Source organism: Lathyrus oleraceus, chromosome 4 (genome assembly GCF_024323335.1).
Source record: "Lathyrus oleraceus cultivar Zhongwan6 chromosome 4, CAAS_Psat_ZW6_1.0, whole genome shotgun sequence".
Taxonomy (NCBI): Eukaryota; Viridiplantae; Streptophyta; class Magnoliopsida; order Fabales; family Fabaceae; genus Lathyrus; species Lathyrus oleraceus.
Window position 1 is genome coordinate 401073555 of NC_066582.1, and position 21471 is coordinate 401095025.

Here is a 21471-nt window from a genome sequence, read left to right on the forward strand (position 1 = left end):
ATTGGATGTGGCAGTTCAACTGACGCATAAAAATGATTTTTTTGATTTTTTTTTTTAAATATTTAAATTGAAAAAAATGATTATTTAAAAGAAAATCCAATTTCTTGCATTTATAAAACAATATTTATTCGCGGTTTCACCGACAATTTTGTTTTGGGTTTTGATGCCGATTTTGTTTACAGTTATGACGACATCTTTATTCACGGTTTTGACGATGGCAGGTACATTAGCATAAATCAAAAGCTATGTAATTTCTAAATATATTTGGTTGAACGGAAAATTTCCCTCCTCTGTCTACTGCAAGTTCCAAAACACATGATTTGTTTGTTGTTAGTAGGGGTGGACATCAGTTGGGTTGGATCGGTTTTCGGGCCCAAATTCCCAATCCGACCTAACCATCGGTTGGAAAAAACATAACCAAAACCGACCGGTTTGCAATTCGGTTATTTTCGGTTTCGGTTTTGTTCGGTTCGGTTTCATAATGCGGTTTATTCGGTTTTAAAAATAATTGAGCTCATTCCAAAATAAACCCAACACAAGTGGATTTTATCTAGGATTTAAATAGCACAATTTTATACTAGTCTTTAAACTTTTAGTTTACTTATGAACAAAAAAATAAAACAATATATCTTAAAACTTATGAAATTGCTGCATTTTTCGGAAATGGATTGAACAATCATTGTTAACATTTGTTCATAATATGCTCATAGCCGACACTATGATAGCCCCCAAATTATGCAAAATTACTGCAGTGAATGGGTTTTTGTAAGAAGCTCTAGTCTTGGGGAAGAAGTGCTATCTCAATTTCTTGAAGTGATTTCCCTTTGGTTTCCACCACATTTCTTTTTACAAAGATTACTGCCATCATGCAGAATGTAGCAAACATTGAGTAAAGCAGTTGTGGACCAAGTTTCTCCAGTAAACGCAAGAACAGTAACCCAACAAGGAAATTACAGACCTGTACAAAATTGCAATGAACTTTAGAAGTCTTCATTTTCTCAATTCAACCATGGTAAAATTCAGGAAAGTATAACATAATTTATCAAACTTGGTTAGACTAAACGGTGTGCAGACGATGTAACTTTGACTAATTTGTAATAGAACAGAGCATAAATTACAAACAAGCAGAAGAAAATTACCCAATGTACAGACATACAGAATGCCATGGCTTTGGCTCTGATTCGACTGGGAAAGATTTCTGTTAGAAGTAGACCTGGAACTGGACCAGCTCCAAGAGCAAATGTAAAGACAAACCTGCATGAAAGAAGAAAAAACATCAGTGTTCATTTTCTGGCAATGTCTGCCCAACATGCACTGCATACAACCCTAGCCAAAGGTGATGGTTCCAAGTTTTTTTTAATCGCGTGACTGTTCCAAGTGACATCAATGATTATTATTGTTTTTTGTATCCAAGACATCCTCAATAGTTCTCTTTTCAAAACATCATCCACTAGTGACCTTAAATCATTAATAAAAGCAACTTCTCTCCGGCTAATAAAATGTCATGTCACTATTTCTAGAAATATGAATTTTGTTTAACTCATAATTTTCACTACAGATGCATCTATCAAGAATCAAGATCTGTATTCATAGTTACAGCATACTTACATTAGCATGCCACCAACAGATAGGTACAGAGCTCCCGTGTTTAGTAAAAGTGAACTTGCTCCTGTGGCTTGAATGATCATTGATATCGCCTATACAGTGTATATATAAATATATTAAAATTCAGATTAAAGACCAGGTTAATCTTTTTTATATACAATAACAAGATAAGATAATTAAAGCATCATAACACAATAAAGGAAATTTCCCACAGTTTTGTAATGTTGTGTGCTTGCATTGGTTCACATGCCAAACGATATTTCCCCTCTTCGTTACTTTTGATTGTAATTATAATATAATTTGTTTTTTCCTTCATTATTATTTAGATATAATTCTGAAGATAGTTTAGCTGCTACTGTTTTGCTCCTAATCTTGAGGAAATCCAATTAAGTCTTGGAGTTGTAGATATTCATTGTAAAAGTAATAATATAATTGTTCATATTTTTCAAATTTTATAATAAACACCAAGTCAGGACTTACAAAAGGATAACTTGTTTCTGGGTACCATATTGTGATGTGTGTGAAAATCACCTTTAATATGATGATATGTTACGACTGGATTATTAAGAAAAGATATAATAGAACATCTATGCATAATTTACCATGCCAAAGAAACTCCAAAAGAGTAGAACCTTCCTTCCAAGTTTATCCATCAAAACCGTTGAAATGATAGATCCTGAGATAAACAGGAAAAAAAATTAGCATTTGAGAATACAACAACTTAATGCTATTAGAATGAAAATGAAACTGTACCTGTCAAATTAGCAAATCCTATGCACACATTTGCAACATCCGATGGTACTCCAGCACTTTTAAAAACAGTTGAAGAGAAATAAAACACAACATTTATACCAGATAGCTGTTGTAAAGCAAATAGGGTTGATCCAATAAAAACAACTGCAAAACGAACTCGTGAATAAAAAATGACTTTTGGATACCTAAAGAAACCAGTGACAAGCTAATAACAATGACATAAACACACAATGACGCGACTTTCCTAGAGATAGACATAAAAAACTATATACCTTTAGAATGATGACAATGAAGCAATTCAGAGAACTTCACAGTATCAGTATCGTCACCTCTATCTACCTTGGATAACTGTGATATTGCAAACTTTGCTTCGGATACACCCAGAAGCCTTTCAAACTCAACTTCAGCTTCAGCAGTTCTTCCTTGCTATATGACAAAAGAGATAAATGATCGAGGACTGTCAAAAGGATGATAGATCGAAGCAACACAGGATGAACATTTTTCTTGCTAATTAACAAAAACCAAGAACTATTGCAAATCATGTCAGAGATGGCTAGAAAGAGAATTGGAGAATATGTAAACAGTTAAAACTATTCCTCCAGTCTTCTATTAGTAAGGAAAATGAGGACATGCATATAAGCGAGTAGAAGCCTTCAAGAACTATAAACACAATCTGAATATTCCTCAGTAGTTATAAAACTAGATTAACAGAGATTATTTGATCATTCACTAGAAAACTAGATAATGAAGCTTGCACTTATTTGTAAATGTAAAAAAGACACATAGAGCACTTCAACAGAGTAACAACTTGATTAACAGAGATTTCAAGTGATTCAAACAAATTTAGGAGCAAGAAGTTATAAATATAATATGAAATAGTATTAGGTGTCAACCTTGTATAACCAATGTGGACTTTCTGCACAAAAGACCATAGCCAGAGCAAGTATAGCTGCAGGTATGGTAGATACCCCAAAACAAACCCGCCACCTGAATTAACAAATTCAGGGCATGTTTGAGAAAAGATAAAGTATAAATATCAGATAATATGTATTAAGATTTATATCATACCATCCAGAAATTTCTTTGACAGGGATTCCAATAAATAACGAGCCCAATATGCAGAGGCATTACCTTCCTGATGACCAGCAAACGCAGTAGCTACTGAAACGGTTCCATCCTTAGTTTCAAAAAATGACTCCAAAAAAGAAAGGCTTGTCTTATTGAATCACAAAGTGACTCCAAAATATTCAAAAATTCACAGCTGCAAATCAAATCAAATCAGTATAGTTAAACCAATGTAAGACATAAAACAAAACTATATTTTTCATACCTAGGCGAGAATTAAACAGGCCCAGCCTGTGTAGGAGCAGCTGCTCCACCAGTAGCTACTTGAAACTCTACAAGTTGTTTAAACATACGTTAAACATATAGCAAGAGGCTTAATTTTAACAAATATTTAAAATAATGTTAAAAGAGACAAAGTTTTCATTAATAACGTACCTGAAACAATTGATTCACTAATCTCATATTCTTCAGTCATATTAAGGACATTTAGATCATTGTCAGAAGGCTTCAACCAGTTTTGAGTACATATAAGCGCTTCGACCATATCTGGACTCAAAGAGCTCCTATAGATATCTAAAATCCTCCCCCCCCCCCCCCCCGTGCTAAAAGCGCTTTCTGAGGCTACACTAGAAACAGGTGTTGCCAACACATCCCGAACCAAGGTTGCTAATATAGGATAACGGGTGCAATTTTCCTTCCACCAATTAAGAATACTAAAATTTTCCCCCTCCCCACAACAAGGGTCACCTAAGTACTTCTCTAGTTCATTTTCATTTTCAATTGTGTCTTTTTCCTTCAGATGTTTCTTAAAAGCATTAGCCCTTGTAAAAGGTGATGGTTCTTTTGGTTGGGAAGATGCTTCTCCAAGGGAAGTGCTCCCTGGTGCACTTAAAGGACTAGCCCCAACATTCTTATCATGATCAGATTTATGCCAATTATATAGTTTAAACAAACTAGTTTTGACACATTCAATATTTTTCTTGGCAAGGTCACTAGAATGCCCATACATATCATTAAAAGACCACTCAATATAGTTAAACTTAAACCTAGGATCAAAGATCACTCCATAGTAAAGAAAATGATTCACTTTTCCCACATCCCCCCAATACTTATCATATTTAACCTTCATATGTGAAATCATTGGAGCCACATAAGAATTCAAGTTAAATGAAGCTTCTTGAAGCTCACACAAAATTGAAGACAAGTTATGAAAAGCTAAATGCAAGGACACTTCTTGCGAAGTTGAAAACACTTTGGTTGCCTCATAGAAGGTTTGTAAGAAAACCACAAAAGCCCTAACTTTTTTCCAATCCTGAGAACCGGGTGGACCGGTAAGGAGGTCAAAATATTCGATGTATCCAGGATCCTCATCAATCATATTGTCAAATGCAGCTTCAAACTTTTCAGCAGCATCCAACATTAGGTAAGTGGAATTCCACCTTGTAGAAACATCAAGACAAAGTTTTTTTTACAAGTTATGCCCGCAAGTTCAACACACTCCTTAAACTTCATAGCTCTTTGTGGAGAAGACCTTACAAACCTAACAGCAGTGCGAACTGATTCAATAGACCCTTCATGTTCTTTTTCACCATCTCTCACTACCAAGTTCAAGACATGGGCAGCACACCTCATATGCAAATAATCACCTACACCCAGTAAAGCATTCTTGCTCTTAAGTCTTCTATCCAAATAACTCACAACCACATCATTTGCTGTTGCGTTATCCAGGGTAATTGTAGACACTTTCCTAAGCCCCCATTCCCTCAAAACGTCCTCGACTTTCATGCCAATGGTATCACCTTTGTGATTTGGAACTAAAGAGAAACTAATAATTTTTTTTTGGTACTTCCAAGCAGTGTCAATGAAGTGTGCAGTGGTGGCCATATAACTAAGGTTTTGTATCGAAGTCCAACAGTCTGTGGTTAGTGCAACCCTAGTACAATCAGATTTAAAAAAGGCTTTAAGACGTGACTTTTCAGCTAGGTAAAGCTGAAAACAATCCCTAGCAACGGTCCTCCTAGTAGGGATAGCCATTTGGGGTTGCAATTGTTTACACATTTGCTTAAAACCAACACCCTCAACCACTCTAAAGGAATGTTCATCAAGGATAACAAAGGTATTAATGGCCTTCCTATAGGCTGCAGCATTAAACCTTTGACTAGTTGGAACTAAAAACCCACCCTCGCCGCTTACAAGGTTTGTCTGATTGGGGTCTTTCAACAAAAGGGCAGGGTTTTTGTAACACACTTTCGAGTGAGCTAGCATGTTAGAAGTACCATGTGTTTTAGGGTCACATCGGTACCTTTTATGACAGTGTTTACACGCGGCTATAGGTTCAGGCTCATCCGGTAAAATGTTAAACTCTTCCCAAACCGTAGAAGTTTTTCTACTACCACTAGCATTAAGTTTCCTTTTTCGAAGTGGAGGGAGTGTAGTACCAGCAGCTGCTCCTATAATTCATACATTTAAAAATGACAGCATAACATGTATCACTTATTAAACAAACACTCAGTATAAAAATGACAGGTGATGGCATTACCTTGACTCACTCCTTGATCTACAACTCCGCTAGGAACTCCAACTCCTTGCAAGCTAGGAACTCCAACTCCTTGCAAGCTACTTTTGCCGCGCTCCATCTTCCAGTACCAAAACACAACCAACAAAACAAGAATTGTCAATTAGAAACATAAAACAGAAGGAAAAAGATGAGATGAGAAATACACATGGAATATTTAACCAACAAGCTTTCTCAGTAAATGAAATTCATTTATAGGCATAAATATCAAAACTCAGTTAGAAACCAACCTGAAGCTGTTACTCCGAAAGAGAATGATTCAACTTCCACCTCAAGGTTACTGTCTCAAAGATCAATCTCTTCACAACAAGAGTTGTGGGCCTATTAATAACCTCTAAACCAATAGTTGTGGGACTGGAACCATAATCTGGCAATAAAAAGTGATGAAAAATCATTTGAAAAAAGAAGTGTGATTACAGAAAACTAGTACCAGAAGTGTGATTACCGAATTCTACTTCATATCCTTTAATATACCAACGCGCACCAATAATTTTCCTGCCATTATATGAAAGGATAAATGTTTAAGAACTGCATCTACTATAGCAGAACTAGAAATAAATTTTAATGATATGCATTCACTGCTTCTTGACATACAGTGTTGTTGAGTAGGCAACCCAAACTCAAATTTCTCTTCAGATGCAAGACTTGTGTAAGAAAATGATTATTTCTTCATAGCAGTAACTTGTGTAATGCTTGAAAAAAGTGATTTCAAACTTGTGTAAGAAAATGATTATTTCTTCATAGCAGTAACTAATGATTCTTCATAGCAGTAGTTATAGCTTTAAAAATCACTTTTTAAAAATCACTTTTTATTTGAACAGCTAGTTATTAGTAGCTATAGATAACATGAAGTTTATAACGGCCAAGAGTAAAACCTCAGGCTTCTTATTCCGGAAGTTGTCGGCGAGCTGAGTAGGAACAATATTTACCGACAACACCTTCACAAAATCAATCTGAAGAAGCAGTTTTAGAATCGGAGTTAAAACAAAACAAAGTCAAACCCATCAGAAATAGTTCAACCAAACTTAACATTTCAACCATAGTCAGAGAGAAAGAGAGGGAAAGAGAGAAAGAAAGATAACGAGTAACTTACATCGGTGGTGATTTGTGGTTGAATAATGGACGGCGACGGTTCTTCGTTAAACGATGAAACCACGAACTAGCATCAACCGAAAAATTGGAAGGTAGAAAGAGTTAGTTCTTAAACGATGAAACCACGAACTGGAAATTGAAAGGATGAACCCTAGAATCAACCGATTACCTGAGAGAATGATGAACCCTAGCGGAGTAACGTTGCTGTTTGTGCGTATGAATCTCACGAAGAAGTGGAACTAATGAATTGAGATTTGAGACTGAGAGAGAGTCTTGGTTTTGGTTGGGCCGGCCGGTTGATTTAGGAATTTATGGTCTATAACATAATTTCTACTGAACCGGTCGGTTTAGGATATCATCGGGTCCATAAATTCAAACCTAAACCGACCGGTTTAACCCATGTGAACCCAAGATTATTCAAACCGTCAAACCGAAAAACCGACTCACCCGAACCGGTGTCTAAGGGGCCACATGGTTTGGTCGGTTTGGGCTGGATTTCATTATTTTGTCCAGCGCTAGTTGTTAGTTAAGTTTATCTGTGTGACTGGTGAGTTAAAGTTCATTTTAAAATCTATTAAAGTTAAAACAATCTGTCAGACGTGACTTTTGAGTTAAAGTTCATTTTAAAATTTATTAAAGTTAAAATAATCTGTCAGACGTGGAGATTTAGAAAATAATGTTTTTGTATTATGTTATTGACATTCCGCCACTGTACTAGAAACTGATTTAAGGTTTAGTAGAAATTGTTTATAAAACATTTTAAAAGATATCAGTATGCAGTGCCATTGCTTTAGTAGAAATTGTTAAGAAATTATATGTCATTGCTTTATTAGTAATTTCTTTAGTAAAAATTATTAGTTATTGTTTAAGCTAATGTTTTGATCATAATCAAAAAACGATTAGAAAAAAAATAGTTGAACATTTTAATACTAATTCAATTAAAATCAAGTCTTTAAAAGAATGAAAAAGGGTATTTTAATTAGAGATTCATTTATTTTATATTATCTATTTTTATTGTGTTGAAGTGATTTTAAGTATATTTGATTAAATTGTATTTGAATTTTATAAATTTCAATTACAATATTTTAGTTAATCTATATCCCTCCCCTTAGGCAAGATCCGTCATTGTTAAATAATAAATAATAAAATATAAAGAGATAATGCTTTTAGAAAACTATCAGAGTTACAAGAGAATAATGCTTTCTTGAATTACAAACACAGATTAACCAATAATTACATATGAACAACTTTAAGTAAGTGTTTCGCTCTAGTTTAAGTGTATATCAATACAGGATATCCAAAATGAATAGAAATTGATATTTGAGATTCAAATATTGATTCACTTGAATGAAACGTTTTTTCCAATTTGCGGAAATTGATTTATATTAGGTTGAACTCTCAATTTGATTATTACAACAGAATAAAACCATTCCTACTAGTATTCTAAATTCCATGATTTCAACCTCGTACTCAATTTAATTATTACAAAATAATTATTCTACCTAGTTGGCAATTATATTTTTAAATCTCCCTTGGTTGAATAAAACTAACACCACAAATGATGTTGCTTCAACATGGCCACAAGTCACCCCAAATAGATTTTTTGGCTTGATGATGCAAGGTAGGATTCTTGCTCTTTGTTACAACCATACGGACAAATGAACCCTCTGAGGCATCGCTTTTGGTTGATTTACACACGTTCATAGTTACCTGTCTACCCCTTCTAACAGGCATGAACACAATTCTGCCCCAGCCACCTCCAAGATCAGCACTCGTCGTTACTTCTTCGATTTCCTCATCCACTTCATTGTCGTCTTCACGGTCGGTTTCAACAGCATCAGAATCATATTTTACTACATCTACTACACGAGAAGCATCCTCATCGTCATCAGCTTGTTGCAACTTCAACCAGTCCTCTGAAAAAGTATAAAAGAAATATATATACAAATTGGAATTTGGTTCTAGAAAACATATAATGTCTACTTTTACAATTATTATTGAAACTAAGAAATAAAAATCAAAAACAATTTTTCTTCAAAATACTTGATCCATGGACCACGAAAGGATCCTGATTCTAAAATCAGGCTTTGTATTTTGCTTTGAAGTATTTTAACAGAAAACAAGATTGCACATACCGTAGTCAATTTCAAGATCCTCTGGATTTCTTTTGGCATGTTGCTCCTTCAGAGTGTCAAATGTAATACCATCAAGGGGCCAAGGTTCACTGGTTCAAGGTATCAATGAAAAATAAAAATCAGGACTACATTGTAATGAAAATACGATTGTGATCCATGTATTAACTTTCATTGCATAGGATAAACATATCATGTCGTGTGAATAGAGATATACTAATATTTTGTAATTATTCTATTTATTGCTTTTAATCCTGTACTAGCGTCAAGACGGGCACGTGCCCGTCTGTCCGCTTTTGTTAGTGCGCAAAATCATGTAAAATAAAACACTTGCCTTGGTCTTCTTCCACGTCTAAAAACAACATAGGAGAATTTCTCATCTTCAAAGCCACGCAAGGGCTCACCTTTTGAACGCTGCAAAATCATGGAGTAGAAATAAGTTGTCTATTATGTTAATCCTTCCTAATATAAATGAAAAGAGGAAATTAGGAATGTGGGGACAACATGACTCTCCAATACAGAAAGTAAAATATGGATTAAGGAGAAACCTTGTAAGCACGCTGAGATGATGTCCTTTCCAAACGCTGTACGAAATGACAATACTTTCCAGATTTTACCAATGGACAAGTACCATCATGAGGACACTGCACGAAGAAAATCGGTCAAGTGAAAAATAACAATGGGAGGGGCAGATAAGGACTTGGAATTTTTTGGCAATGTACTTACAGGAGCGACCACAAAAGCACCGGCCTTTTCAGTGATCAAATCTTTACAAACTTCATTGTTTTTATTAGAAGATTTACGATGTTTCTGCAAAGACAGCGGAAGTCATTCTTATATAAAATATAGAATACAAGGTTTGTTTATCATTGTTAAGAATTTTCTCTAAAGATGTGGTAAACTTACTCTCTTTTCCATCCATAATATGTGAGATCTCATCTGAGCTATAATATTGGATCCATGAGGCGTTCCAGGTTCAACCAAAACCTACAAGATTTTGATTTCACAAATGAACATAGCATTAGATACAAGATTCAAAAGAATTAATAAAAAAAGGAAAACTGTATCAAAATAAACAAGTTTCCTCAATTACTATTTTTCAAATTATTTTTTCTATCATTAATGTTTTTCTTTGCTCCCATCACTCTTTTTTCTCTCTTATTGATTCCGTTTTAGTTTCCAACAACAACAACATCAACCAAGCCTTATCCCACTATGTGGAGTCGGCTACATGGATCTGTTTTAATTTCCAAAAAATATTTAAAATAACAACATTCCAGTTTCCAGTAAGTAAAATTAGTTTGTAAAAGACAATCTTAGACTTCATTAGACAACAAAGTTATAAGCTTGAAATCGTACCAGAACATCTTGTGTTAGATCCCAAAGCTGGCGAACTATGGTAATCCGATCCTTTAACGAAGGGATCTCTCCCAGCACATAAGACTTCATGCCACCAAAACAGAGCACAAACAATTAGTATTAATACACATAAACATACACAAATAGCATACATGCCTAATGCTTGAAAAAATAATATAAAACAAAAACAAACTTACAGCAATTACAAGGTCATGCCCTCTCTCCGATTTACCAATACTTTTAGACAGAGCTTGAATACTGTCATAGCTATGAATAAGTGGCAAATTCTTGAGACCTACATAATCAACAGCAGAACAAAATGAATGTAGTAATCAGCATTTCTCAGAAATTTAGTAAAGGAGAGAACTCAATACATTCAATTCAAAACAGGGAAATTCATTATTTAAATTAATGTGCCATAAATAGCATTATTATATAAGGTTGAAATCCTGGGACAGAGTTGATCTTAAGGACTATCACCACATTTCAGTGACTGCTATGAATTAGGTACCATGACTAGAAAAAAGTTTTCAACCTTCAACAAAAAATAGTGAGACCTGCCACAGTCAGAATAGCTTTCTTAAACATCAAAATTTTACACTTATATACGCTTCAAATAACAGTCACATGATTTCATCATGATGATAAATGTCAAATTATGAGGAATTTAGTAATCCATAAACCATTACATCTTAGTAGATCCTCTTCCATTCCTTGAAATCTAAATTCCAAGCTGGGCTATTACCTTTCTACCCTTCTACCAACACAAACTACTATTCATATTTCTCACATAAATTTAAAATCCTTAAGAATAAGAAAACTATATTGTTCAAATATGTTATTACCATTTACCTTGTATGAGACTTTGACCTGCACGCTGCATTGACTGTGATGGTTCTATTAAATTTACTTTCTCTAAAGATTTTGGCCAAACTTCTCGTAATGCCCTTTGTGATCAGATTTGAAAGAGAACAAATTAATTCAAGAACAATTCTATGTTTAAAATACCAAAGTTAACCATTCAACGGAAAAAGCTCAAGAGTCTTTTACCAGAAAGCTGAACCAGTCCCAGCACCAAAATCTAAGACCTTGGTTGGAGAGAAACCAGGAAGCCTTCTACGAACCTAAAGAGACACAGCATTGAGATTGCGGTAAGAAGTTAAAGGGAACATAACTCAGGTCACACTTCACACATTAAGGAAGGAAACAGTAATATAAGTCGGCTATTCTTTAATTCCCTAACTCCATCTTATAAGAGCATTCGTTTATCGCTAATTCTTTTCATTTTAGTATTAATATAGTAATCATGGACGCACTCAAACACAATCTTTCACACATGCAATTTTACTTTTATTTTGTATTAACATACTCATCTATTTATTTAGTCAGACAAGTAAAGGATTAATATAAAACAAGAAAAACTCAAATCCATTTACCTTATTATGTCATAGTTTTTAACACATTATTTACTCTTGATTATATTTACGACCTACCTCTTTAAGTACTCTGTAACAAGCAGAGTAAACGGCAGGCATTCGAGAAGCCACATAAGCAATTGTCTCATCATTTCTGTACGTGAGACCAATGTCACCATAGGAGCTCGTAATCTTCCAACGTTTTGACTGCTCAGAAGACTTTAAGGGGTCTTCAACTATCTCCCTCGATGTGGTGGTTGCTAGCTGCAGATTGACGTTCTTGATTTCATTGAATGACTGGGACAGTCTCAATACCTTCCTCTTCATATATGGCTCCTCCTGCTCTATAATCCCAATAACACCATAAAAAATTGCAATCACACAAATATGAATACATATAGCTATAATAGTGTGAAAAAGTAAATCCAGAAAAAACAAAGAACCTCGAAGGTACTTCTTAATGGCATGGCGGAGATGTACAGGGACAGTGAGGCATCGTTGAGATTGTTTGGCTGCATTGCGGAGGGTTTCAGAGGTGACAACTTTCTGCGCAGCTTCAACTATTGTCTGGGTAGCCATTCCAGCCGGCAATTTAACAACCCTCTCCTAATGGTCCAAGCAACAAGTTTTGTATCACCGTGAATTACTATGTTAGCGAATGATTTGGACAAATAAAACCTCATCAAGGTAGTTACACTACACCCAAAAAGAAAAACCTAAGAAACTAAAAGATAACATTTTTCCACACCAAATAGTCATTTCATTCATTTTCTTCTTCATTCCCTTAAAATGTTCAAGTTTTTCAATTTTAAAAAAGCACATAAGATGTGATCATAGAAAATAAAGATGATGTATTTCTCAAACTCAATCTACAAAACCCATTCGGTAGAATTCTTTTTAGTAACAAAAAATGCAGTCACTGTCACCTCGATTCTATGTTTACAACTACTTAGCTATAGTACAAGCCCCTTGACAGAATTTCTCTCACTAGACTCCTATATGCTACTAGTAAGATAATAATAGATATCATCACAGATCTTCAACCTATATCATATCACTTACAATATCAGAATTTGCATATAACATTTCCTCAAGGAAATTTCAGGTTCCACATTCCATACAAAACTTTCATCTTCTACCTAATTGAATCATATAAAAGAACTTATATAATCCTAGTAGGTAAACAAAACTCATAGAAATAGAAGCCTTAACAATTAAAACCAAATTAATTTTACTGAGTCAGTGCACAAAACTTTAGTCCTTTGTTGAACTCCAAAATGAAATAAAGTCAAAAACATAAATAGGGTTTATGGTTTAGGGTTTAAGTAGACTTAAAAGATAGAGGGAAATGCACCAACAATTCCATTAAAAATTTATTGATCTTCAACACAATACACTGAAATAATTTCTAGCTATGAAAGCGAATTTCCATACCTGCTGGTTCAAATTATTGTTGATAGGGAATTCGATTTCCCATCCAAAATTATGGAATTCAGATTTTTCAGATTGAAACCATTAAAAAGAAGGTAACGGCGAGAGACCTCTACTGCAGGTTGCGGCGACGGCGTGAGACCTCTATTGCAGGTTGCGGCGGCGGTGGCGACGATGAGAAATGTGGCTGTTGGTGGAGCAACATAGAGGTGGTGGTTGCATCTGGTTTTTATTCATTTTTGTTGTAAGCTTTAAAAAAATCATGGACACGTGGTTGGTTTTGGACTGTATGATTCATCTGAAGGACTATATTAATCGGAAGGCATGGTGCTTTTTCCCTTTTAAAGCAGGCAATACCGATTCAATAAACCTCTCTTAAGCCCCTTCTTGCTTTATTTGTTTTTTATTTGTTTATATTTATTATTATATTTTTTTCGTTAAAACATTTCAATCGGTAGTAGTTGTATAACGATATTTTTTTTTCTTTTACTTATTCATTTAATAAGGTGGACTTTAGCCACCATTTATTCTTATTTTTAATAAAATGGACTTCAGCCTTATTTAAAAAAAAAATATTATTATTATTATTTAATAAAGATTTATCATTCTGTAATATAATTAACTTAAAAATATTAAGATGACTTGACATAATACATAATGGTGATTAATTGTTAGTGTAAAATTATTTGTCTGTTTATTTTCTTTTTTCTTTAAAAAAATAATATTTAAATTAATAATTAGTTATTTAATTTAATACTCTTTTTAGTCATATATATTAAATTCAAAATTCATTTTGATTCCTTAATTTAAAAACTTATATTGATCATTAGTTTTTCAAGATGTGTCGTATTATTCATTTCTGTTTAATTAACGGCGAATTTAGATACCAATTTATGAATTTTTTCGCCATTAACTAGAAGAAAATGACTAATATAATATGTTTTGAAAAATTAAAGGATCAATATAAACATTTTTATAGTTAAAAGAATAAAATAAACTTCAAGAATAACATGAGTCCACCTAACTATTTTATATAATGAATGTTACATGTTTTTTATTTATTATTGTTTGTAAAAAATAAAATTAATTAACTAGAGTTAGATAAATAATTAAAAGTTACATTTCAAAACACCTGTGTAAATTTTTAAAGGAACAGTGGTAGTAGTATTATTAATATATTAAATATATAAATTCATTTTTTTTCACTTTTTGAGTAGTGCTCAGTTGTGAAGAAAATAATTATTTGATTTAAAGATAAAATTATTTATGATTTGGTTTGATTTTGGATGATTAGATAAAAAAAATTAATCTTATTTGATTGAATTTCATGCGATTTCATTTAAATAGATTTTTGATTTAAATTAAATGTTATAATTTTTTATTACTTATACATGTGAAATTCAACGGTGATGTAGATTTCTTGATGTAAAAATAACATTTGTGTTTGTTATATTTAGTTGGTATTCTCTTTAGGTTCTACATTTGATTTAAGGCATGATCAATTTTAAAATGACATATAAGTTGTGTATTGTCTAATAAATAGATTCTAAAAATTAATATGATTAACTAATGATTAGAGATACCAAACTTACTTAATTCACTTTTACATGGAAGATTAGGGTCACACCCGGAAACATAATAAGTTTTATTTGAAGTGTGATGATGTTTATAGGAATATTAAAAAATTACATATTCTCGCGTTGTTGATAAACACCACAAGATTTAATTCTTTTCACATATGTCATATCACCATATTATATCACAAATATTGAATGAATCATTAAATGAATCATATTCCAAACCTATCTCCAAATCTTAAAATAAATCTATATTAATTTTTTTGTTACTTAACCCTGGTCCATGTTATTATAGATCAAGGTTAAGTACAGATAAATTTTAAAAAAAAAAACTTAACTGCTCCTTTTCCTCTTGAAATCCTCATAGAATGAAATACATTTATTCACAATAAATAGAAACCAATTCACCCTTTTAGTTTTTCCATAGACTTCATGTCCAAACATTGAACTTGGGTCACAACATTCCTAATGGTATACAAAGTTGTATAAAGAAGATTGTCCTCAAATTGGTTGATTTTTCTATTAGCTCTTACCTAGTCTTCCCTGAATGAGGACCCAAATCAAATAAAAAATGACCCCCCGAAGTTGGTGATCTTTTCCTCAAGTTTTATCTTACTCATTTCTAAATTATCAACTTTTAAGGCATTCTGTTTGGTTATCTCTAAAGCATCCTTAAATTTCTTATTCACTTCCATTATGACACTCACCTCTCCAATATAGGATATTTATATTTTCCTAACTCTCTTTCCTCTATAGTTGTGTTGGATATTTCTGATGCAAAATCGTTAACGTGTTCATCTTCTCCAGAATGTCAACAATAATGTTTCAGAATCTAAGTTATTTTGCATACCCTAGGTCAAGTCCTTGCAAATACTTATAAAAGTTTAACGAAAAACTAGAAAATTAAACAAAAAAGGAAATTGTGTCACCATAGAAGGGTGGCACAACCACCACTCACAGTAGTGAAAACAAAGGAACCCACATTTCCTTCTGTCATACGGTGAACTGACTTGGGGTATTTTGCTTTTTATCGCAATGTCGCGGATAGCAAGAGTCGCCACCGACTTTTCTTTTATCCAAGAAGGAAAGGTGGAAAAGAACAGGAAAGACCTCAATAGATTTTGGGTTCGGGAGGTACATTATACAAAGGGAAGGTATTAGCACCCTTTGTATCCATGGTTATCCATGGGCTCTTAATTGCTGGATCACTTATATTTTTGTCTGAAAAAGTGTTGGTGAATTGCTTAAAAATGTTTGAAAGAGAGTTTAACTTTGTAATGATTCTCGTATGAATGTATACAAAGTATTTATCTCGTTTGATTTTGAAAGCGGTTTAGAAAAGGTTTTGAAAGGAGAATTTAACTTTGTAATGATTCTTGTATGAATGTATACAAAGTGGTTATCCCGTTTAGTTTTGCAATTGTTTAGAAAAAATAGTTTGGAAATGTGTGAGGTGTAAAAAGTATTTTAGGTTATGATCCAGTAATTGAGAGTTATACCTTCCTAAGGTCGTTATGAACGTTTCCTATCCTTATGAGGGTAAAACTGTCCTTACTATGGAGAAGTAAGTAGTTTTATCCTTTGGATGTTTAAGGGTCATCGTAGGGTCATCGATTGGTCATTGAAGGCAACAGTTATGAGGATACCTTAGCATTCGAAGGGACGATCATCATTTAACCGTAGGCTACACCGAAGGGTCATCGAGGGACAAAATCGTATTTTCGAAGGCAACATCCGAGGGACTATAATTTATTTTATGATGATTTAACCGAAGGGTCTTTGCTAAGGGTATCCCCACGTTCGCGGGACATGACCGTAATATCGTAATCGTAAGGCAACAAAGAGAGGTCCAAGATCACATATTTAAAGGCCATATTTTAAAGTTAAGTAGGTAATTAGGATGAGCCTCCACATTAAAATCAATACATTAAAATTACATTAATTATTAAAATTAACACATTAAAATTAATTATTAAAATTAACACATTAAAATTAATTAGGCAATTTAGGGTGAGCCTCCACAATGGTATCCCACACATAAAGTGGAAGACCTAACGGCAATCTTTTCCTGGGCCATATGAACCTTTGCAAAAATTCAACAAACGGGTTAGCATACCAAAGCAGGGTGTAATCGAGGAGTTGCACCAAAGCAGTAATAGTATCAGGTAAATAGAGCATGGTTATAATAAAACAGGTCAGATGGGCAAAGATCAAAACAGAGCGAAAAAACAACGGCGTCCATTACAACAATTCAAGGTATCAGGCATACTTAAGTCCACATACAGAACCTCAAATATATTTATGAATTCAATTATAATATCACATGGGAATTCGGAACGTAAAGCGGCGATAGTAACGCAAACCTGTTTGCAATTGAATTGTAACCTTGAATTGGCACTCTTAGGGTTGATGCCGGATTGAGTTGAGCGGTGCCGCCGGCTTTTCCTTCAGGGTTTCCTTTAAACAACAAATTAAAACGAAGGAAATAAACTAGATCCTAACGTAAGGTTAGATTCGGTAAAGAGGTGCACAATAGTTTCCGTTGCAGAAACTATTGGGCGAAAAGAATTAACTAAATGCTAAAAAGGAAATGGGAAATTGCAAGGGGGGCAGTGTAGAACTCGTAATAAACAATGACTAAGCTACTGGAAAAGAAACTATGCAAAAGCAAAAACGGCCAAAGGAAAAAAAATGTGGAAAAGCCTCCCCTTTTAGGTTTTCAAGGTGGCTATTTATATTGGTGTCGTTAGGTCATGCCTGCTGCCCAAAAAAAAAAGTCTTCAACGCGCGTGGATATAAGGCCCAACATCCCTCAACGTATCTTCAAGTCTCCGAAGCATTACCTGCGCCCACAAAGTAGGGGAATGGTGTGACGTTCGTCACACCATGTGTGACGTCCGTCACAAGGTTGTTTTGCGTGACGCTCGTCACGCCCTCTATGACGTCCGTCACAGGCACAGCATTTGTGTCTTGCGCTTTGGGCTGGACTTCGCTATTTGATTCTTTTTCTCTTTGCACCTCCTTTTCTTCCATTCTACTTGTGCTTCAAAATAAGCCACCTGAGACCAATAGGAAGAACATACCGCGTAATATCTAACAACATAAAGTGAACTGAAATAAATGATGATAAAATTTAATTGAATTAAGTCTTATAATATAAGTTCATGTTATCACTAGGCGAGTGTGTAGCGAACAGGCCAGTTTGGGTCATTCGTGAGCTGAGCCTTCGTTCCTTTAAGATCAGTGCCGTAAAAATGGGTCGGAGTGCCCTGAAAAACGTCTTGAAATATTAATGGGCAAATTTTGGGGTATGACACCTTCACCCATCTCCTTTCTTTCCACAAGCATGAAAAACACAAAGAAAAGTAACATAAAAGGATAAAAAGAAAAAAAACATTCACCATTCAACGAGAAAGGCTATGAACAGAGAGAGAAAATAGATAAAACAATAAAACAATTGCAGAGAACTTTGAGGGGGAAATGAGGAAGAAGAACTAGAGAATTTGAATTCTCTCTTCAAATGAGAAAACCTTTTATTTATGCCAATAAAATCGGTGGGTGCAAATTAAAAGTCAAACTTGATCTAAGGTTTTCCAATTGACCTTAAAACCAAATGCTTGTAGAGCCTAAAACAAGTAGGAACTTTAGTGGTTTCACACCACCACACATTTGGCAACTAGAGTTTAAACGAAATCCTCACGTACTTTACATCTTAACTATCGTAAAGAGTTTTAAATTGACATACAATTATCATTAAAGTATGGGCAAGTGAGAATTATATTTACTTAGGAATTCAAAAAGAAACACTCAATAGTATATGTCAAGATCATAAAGTAAACACCAAATTTTCTCTTGTCACATCACAACCGCTTAGGAAAAAAATGAAATAAAGTAAGGACATATTTAACCTATTTTAGGAGCTAGAAGAAAGTCGAGAACAAAAACTTTTTGTTTCATCAATTTTGGATGCCTTTTACACCCTTATTTATTGAACTAGATCGACTATATAAATATTTAAATGATAAAAGCGATAATATCGCTTTCTGGGGAAAAAACAAAATTCTAAAAAGAAAAACCTCCTCACCATATTTGACAAAGTCATCACTCCATTCTCACAAATCATCAACTTATGAGGCATATATTGTGGATAATATGAGTGCAACTTTCCATTAGATATGTTTTACATGATGTCAAAATTAGGATACTTCAGTGTTAATGTATATTGGACGGTATATTCTGATTCTCAATGTTTCATGCATCAAAAATGTATCAAAGACATTTTTTGTGAAAAAAATGAACTATATGTCGACACATGCATATTACAGGTCGACACATAGAAGAAATTTTTTTCTCTGTGTTAACACATCCGTTGTACATGTCAACTCATTTACTGTATTATTAAAGCTTGTAGACTTTGTTAGATGTGTCGCCTCTACAGGTCGATACATAGGCAGCATATGACATTTACAAGTCGACGCATGGCCTATACAAGTCGGCATATACGTGAAACAAGTTGGCACATGGCTTTCACAGGTCGACCTATGCAATGAAATTTCCAAAAATTCACAATTTTCTCAAATATTTTGCATTCCTTTTGCCTTCAAACATGTATGCATATAAATATTTCATACATGCATCATTTTCTACAAAAGCTTTCTAGAGTGTAAGACTTATACGAAATCAGGATTTCAAAGCATTCTCATCATCTTCAACCTTTTTCTATGCATACACACAATCAAACTACACATAATCATTTTTTTGATTTGGTGACATCTATATTGGGGTTGATAACGTCCAATTTAGGTTGATTGTACTGTAAATTGGGTTGAGAACTTTAAGGGTTTCAAATCACAAAATCGAGTTGGGGTTTTCCTTTAAGATCTTTTAGAGTTTGAAGGATTTGGAGAAGATTACATAATCCAGGTCTGATCGAGTGAAGTCTTTAGGAACATGAGGTTCTCACAAAGGAGTAGCAAGGAACGGTAGAACGTATTAGTAAATCTTGGGTTTCAACAAGTGCGTGGTTGGGATTCGATCGAGTGAAAGCTTAGAAGAACAAGGGGTTTATTGCAAATAAGTAGCATGAGATAGTGAATCAAAGTGGCATTATTGGTTACTTGATCAAGGGAAGATAAGGTGTCAGAATCAACATCAAACTTAGGATTTGTAGGGTTGGATTTCTATATCTCTCTTGTATTCATATATTTGCAAAGTAATATATATTACACTATCTCAATTTGAATTCGAATTGAGGGCAGACGTAGCCATAGCGGGGTCGATTAGGGAACCACCTAAACAAATCATTATGTACTCTCTCTCTCTCTCTCTCTCTCTCTCTCTCTCTCTCTCTCTCTCTCTCTCTCTCTCTCTCTCTCTTATTTTCGGTTTGTAAATTGTCGATTTCATCGATCGTTCGATCAAATTGTTTGGATAATGATTTTTTATTACATTTTGAAATTGGTGTTGTTGAGTTGATCATAATTACTTAGGTTATGATTGGTTTTTAATATCAACAAAACCACATGAAATTCCAAACAATAGTGATTGCATACTAAGTGTTCGACAAATTGCATCAATTGATTTTTTTTGTGAATTATCATTGGAAGTAGACTTTCTCTATTGCTTTGTATTCAACTAGGTGTGATTAGTTGTGTTTGATCGATTTGTGAATCATTATCATACCTTTGTCACTACTATGCATTTCCGAGCTTTTTGATAGCAGGTTCAGTTAGACGATTTTGATCAGGGATATTTTAACTTGCTTTCGCGCCTTAAATTTTTTAAAACTATTTTTTGTCAAAGTTTTTAACTCAGGATCTATTCACCCCCCCCCCCCCTCTAGATCTAAGCATATCGTCTAACAAGTGGTATCACGAGCTCTAGTTAATTTTGTGCTTAAGATTTTCTTATTAGAAAATGGCTACCGAACCTAAAGGGGCGTACAATAGAGCACCAATTTTCCTCGGTGAAAATTATGGCTATTGGAAAGCTTGTATGTGTATCCATATCAACTCGGTTAATAAGGGTGTATGGGACGTCATCATCAATGATCCAAATGAAATTACAATGACCAATGGTGAATGTGTCGTCATACCAAAACCGGAAAAATCAATGGAATAATAATGATAAGAAATTGTGGTCTTACGATTGGAAAGTACAAAACATTCTCATTTTTGTACTCTGTGTTGATGAATTTTATTGTGTTTCCCATTGTGAAACCTCCAAAGCTATGTGGGACACATTACAAGTTACCCATGAGGGAACTAATAAGGTCAAACAAGCTAGGATCAATACATTGAATTAAGAGTTTGAGCTATTTTGCATGAAGCATGGTGAAACCATTCCCGAAATGCAAAAGAGGTTCACACATCTTATTAATTGGTTGAATGATCTAGGTAAGCCTATTTCTAATTAGATTGCTACTAATAAAATTTTGAGGTGTCTTAATAGTGAATGAAAACCCATGG

General features: G+C 34.0%; 2 protein-coding genes across 2 annotated transcripts; both read right to left on the reverse strand.

Annotated features, from left to right (window-relative positions):
* Nucleotides 1-628: 628 nt before the first annotated feature.
* LOC127075667 (probable plastidic glucose transporter 2) lies at nucleotides 629-3479 on the reverse strand (the record flags this gene model as incomplete). The annotated part of the gene is made up of 8 exons (XM_051017116.1): nucleotides 629-958; nucleotides 1140-1254; nucleotides 1609-1697; nucleotides 2208-2281; nucleotides 2359-2502; nucleotides 2631-2784; nucleotides 3252-3345; nucleotides 3427-3479. Coding segments are annotated over 8 exons (906 nt in total), but the record flags the coding sequence as incomplete, so codon positions are not given.
* A 4976-nt stretch (nucleotides 3480-8455) lies between these two features.
* LOC127075668 (uncharacterized) lies at nucleotides 8456-13651 on the reverse strand. Its single transcript, XM_051017117.1, has 13 exons — nucleotides 13431-13651; nucleotides 12440-12602; nucleotides 12075-12340; nucleotides 11632-11705; nucleotides 11434-11528; nucleotides 10779-10876; nucleotides 10582-10665; nucleotides 10129-10209; nucleotides 9949-10032; nucleotides 9771-9866; nucleotides 9557-9636; nucleotides 9226-9314; nucleotides 8456-9006 (listed from the first exon to the last, which is right to left on the reverse strand). Exons 2-13 carry the CDS (start codon nucleotides 12573-12575, stop codon nucleotides 8660-8662), a joined length of 1530 nt encoding a protein of 509 aa, XP_050873074.1. The 5' UTR covers nucleotides 12576-12602; nucleotides 13431-13651; the 3' UTR covers nucleotides 8456-8659.
* Between the last annotated feature and the right edge of the window lie 7820 nt (nucleotides 13652-21471).

Bases quoted from the DNA above. Each gene is read 5' to 3' on its own strand.
- LOC127075668 (XM_051017117.1), bottom strand. From the start codon at position 12,575: ATGGCTACCCAGACAATAGTTGAAGCTGCGCAGAAAGTTGTCACCTCT. The intron at 12,341-12,439 runs GTTCTTTGTTTT...TTGGGATTATAG, and splicing joins CATTAAGAAGTACCTTCGAG to AGCAGGAGGAGCCATATATG. The intron at 9,637-9,770 runs GTTTCTCCTTAA...ATGATTTTGCAG, and splicing joins CATCTCAGCGTGCTTACAAG to CGTTCAAAAGGTGAGCCCTT.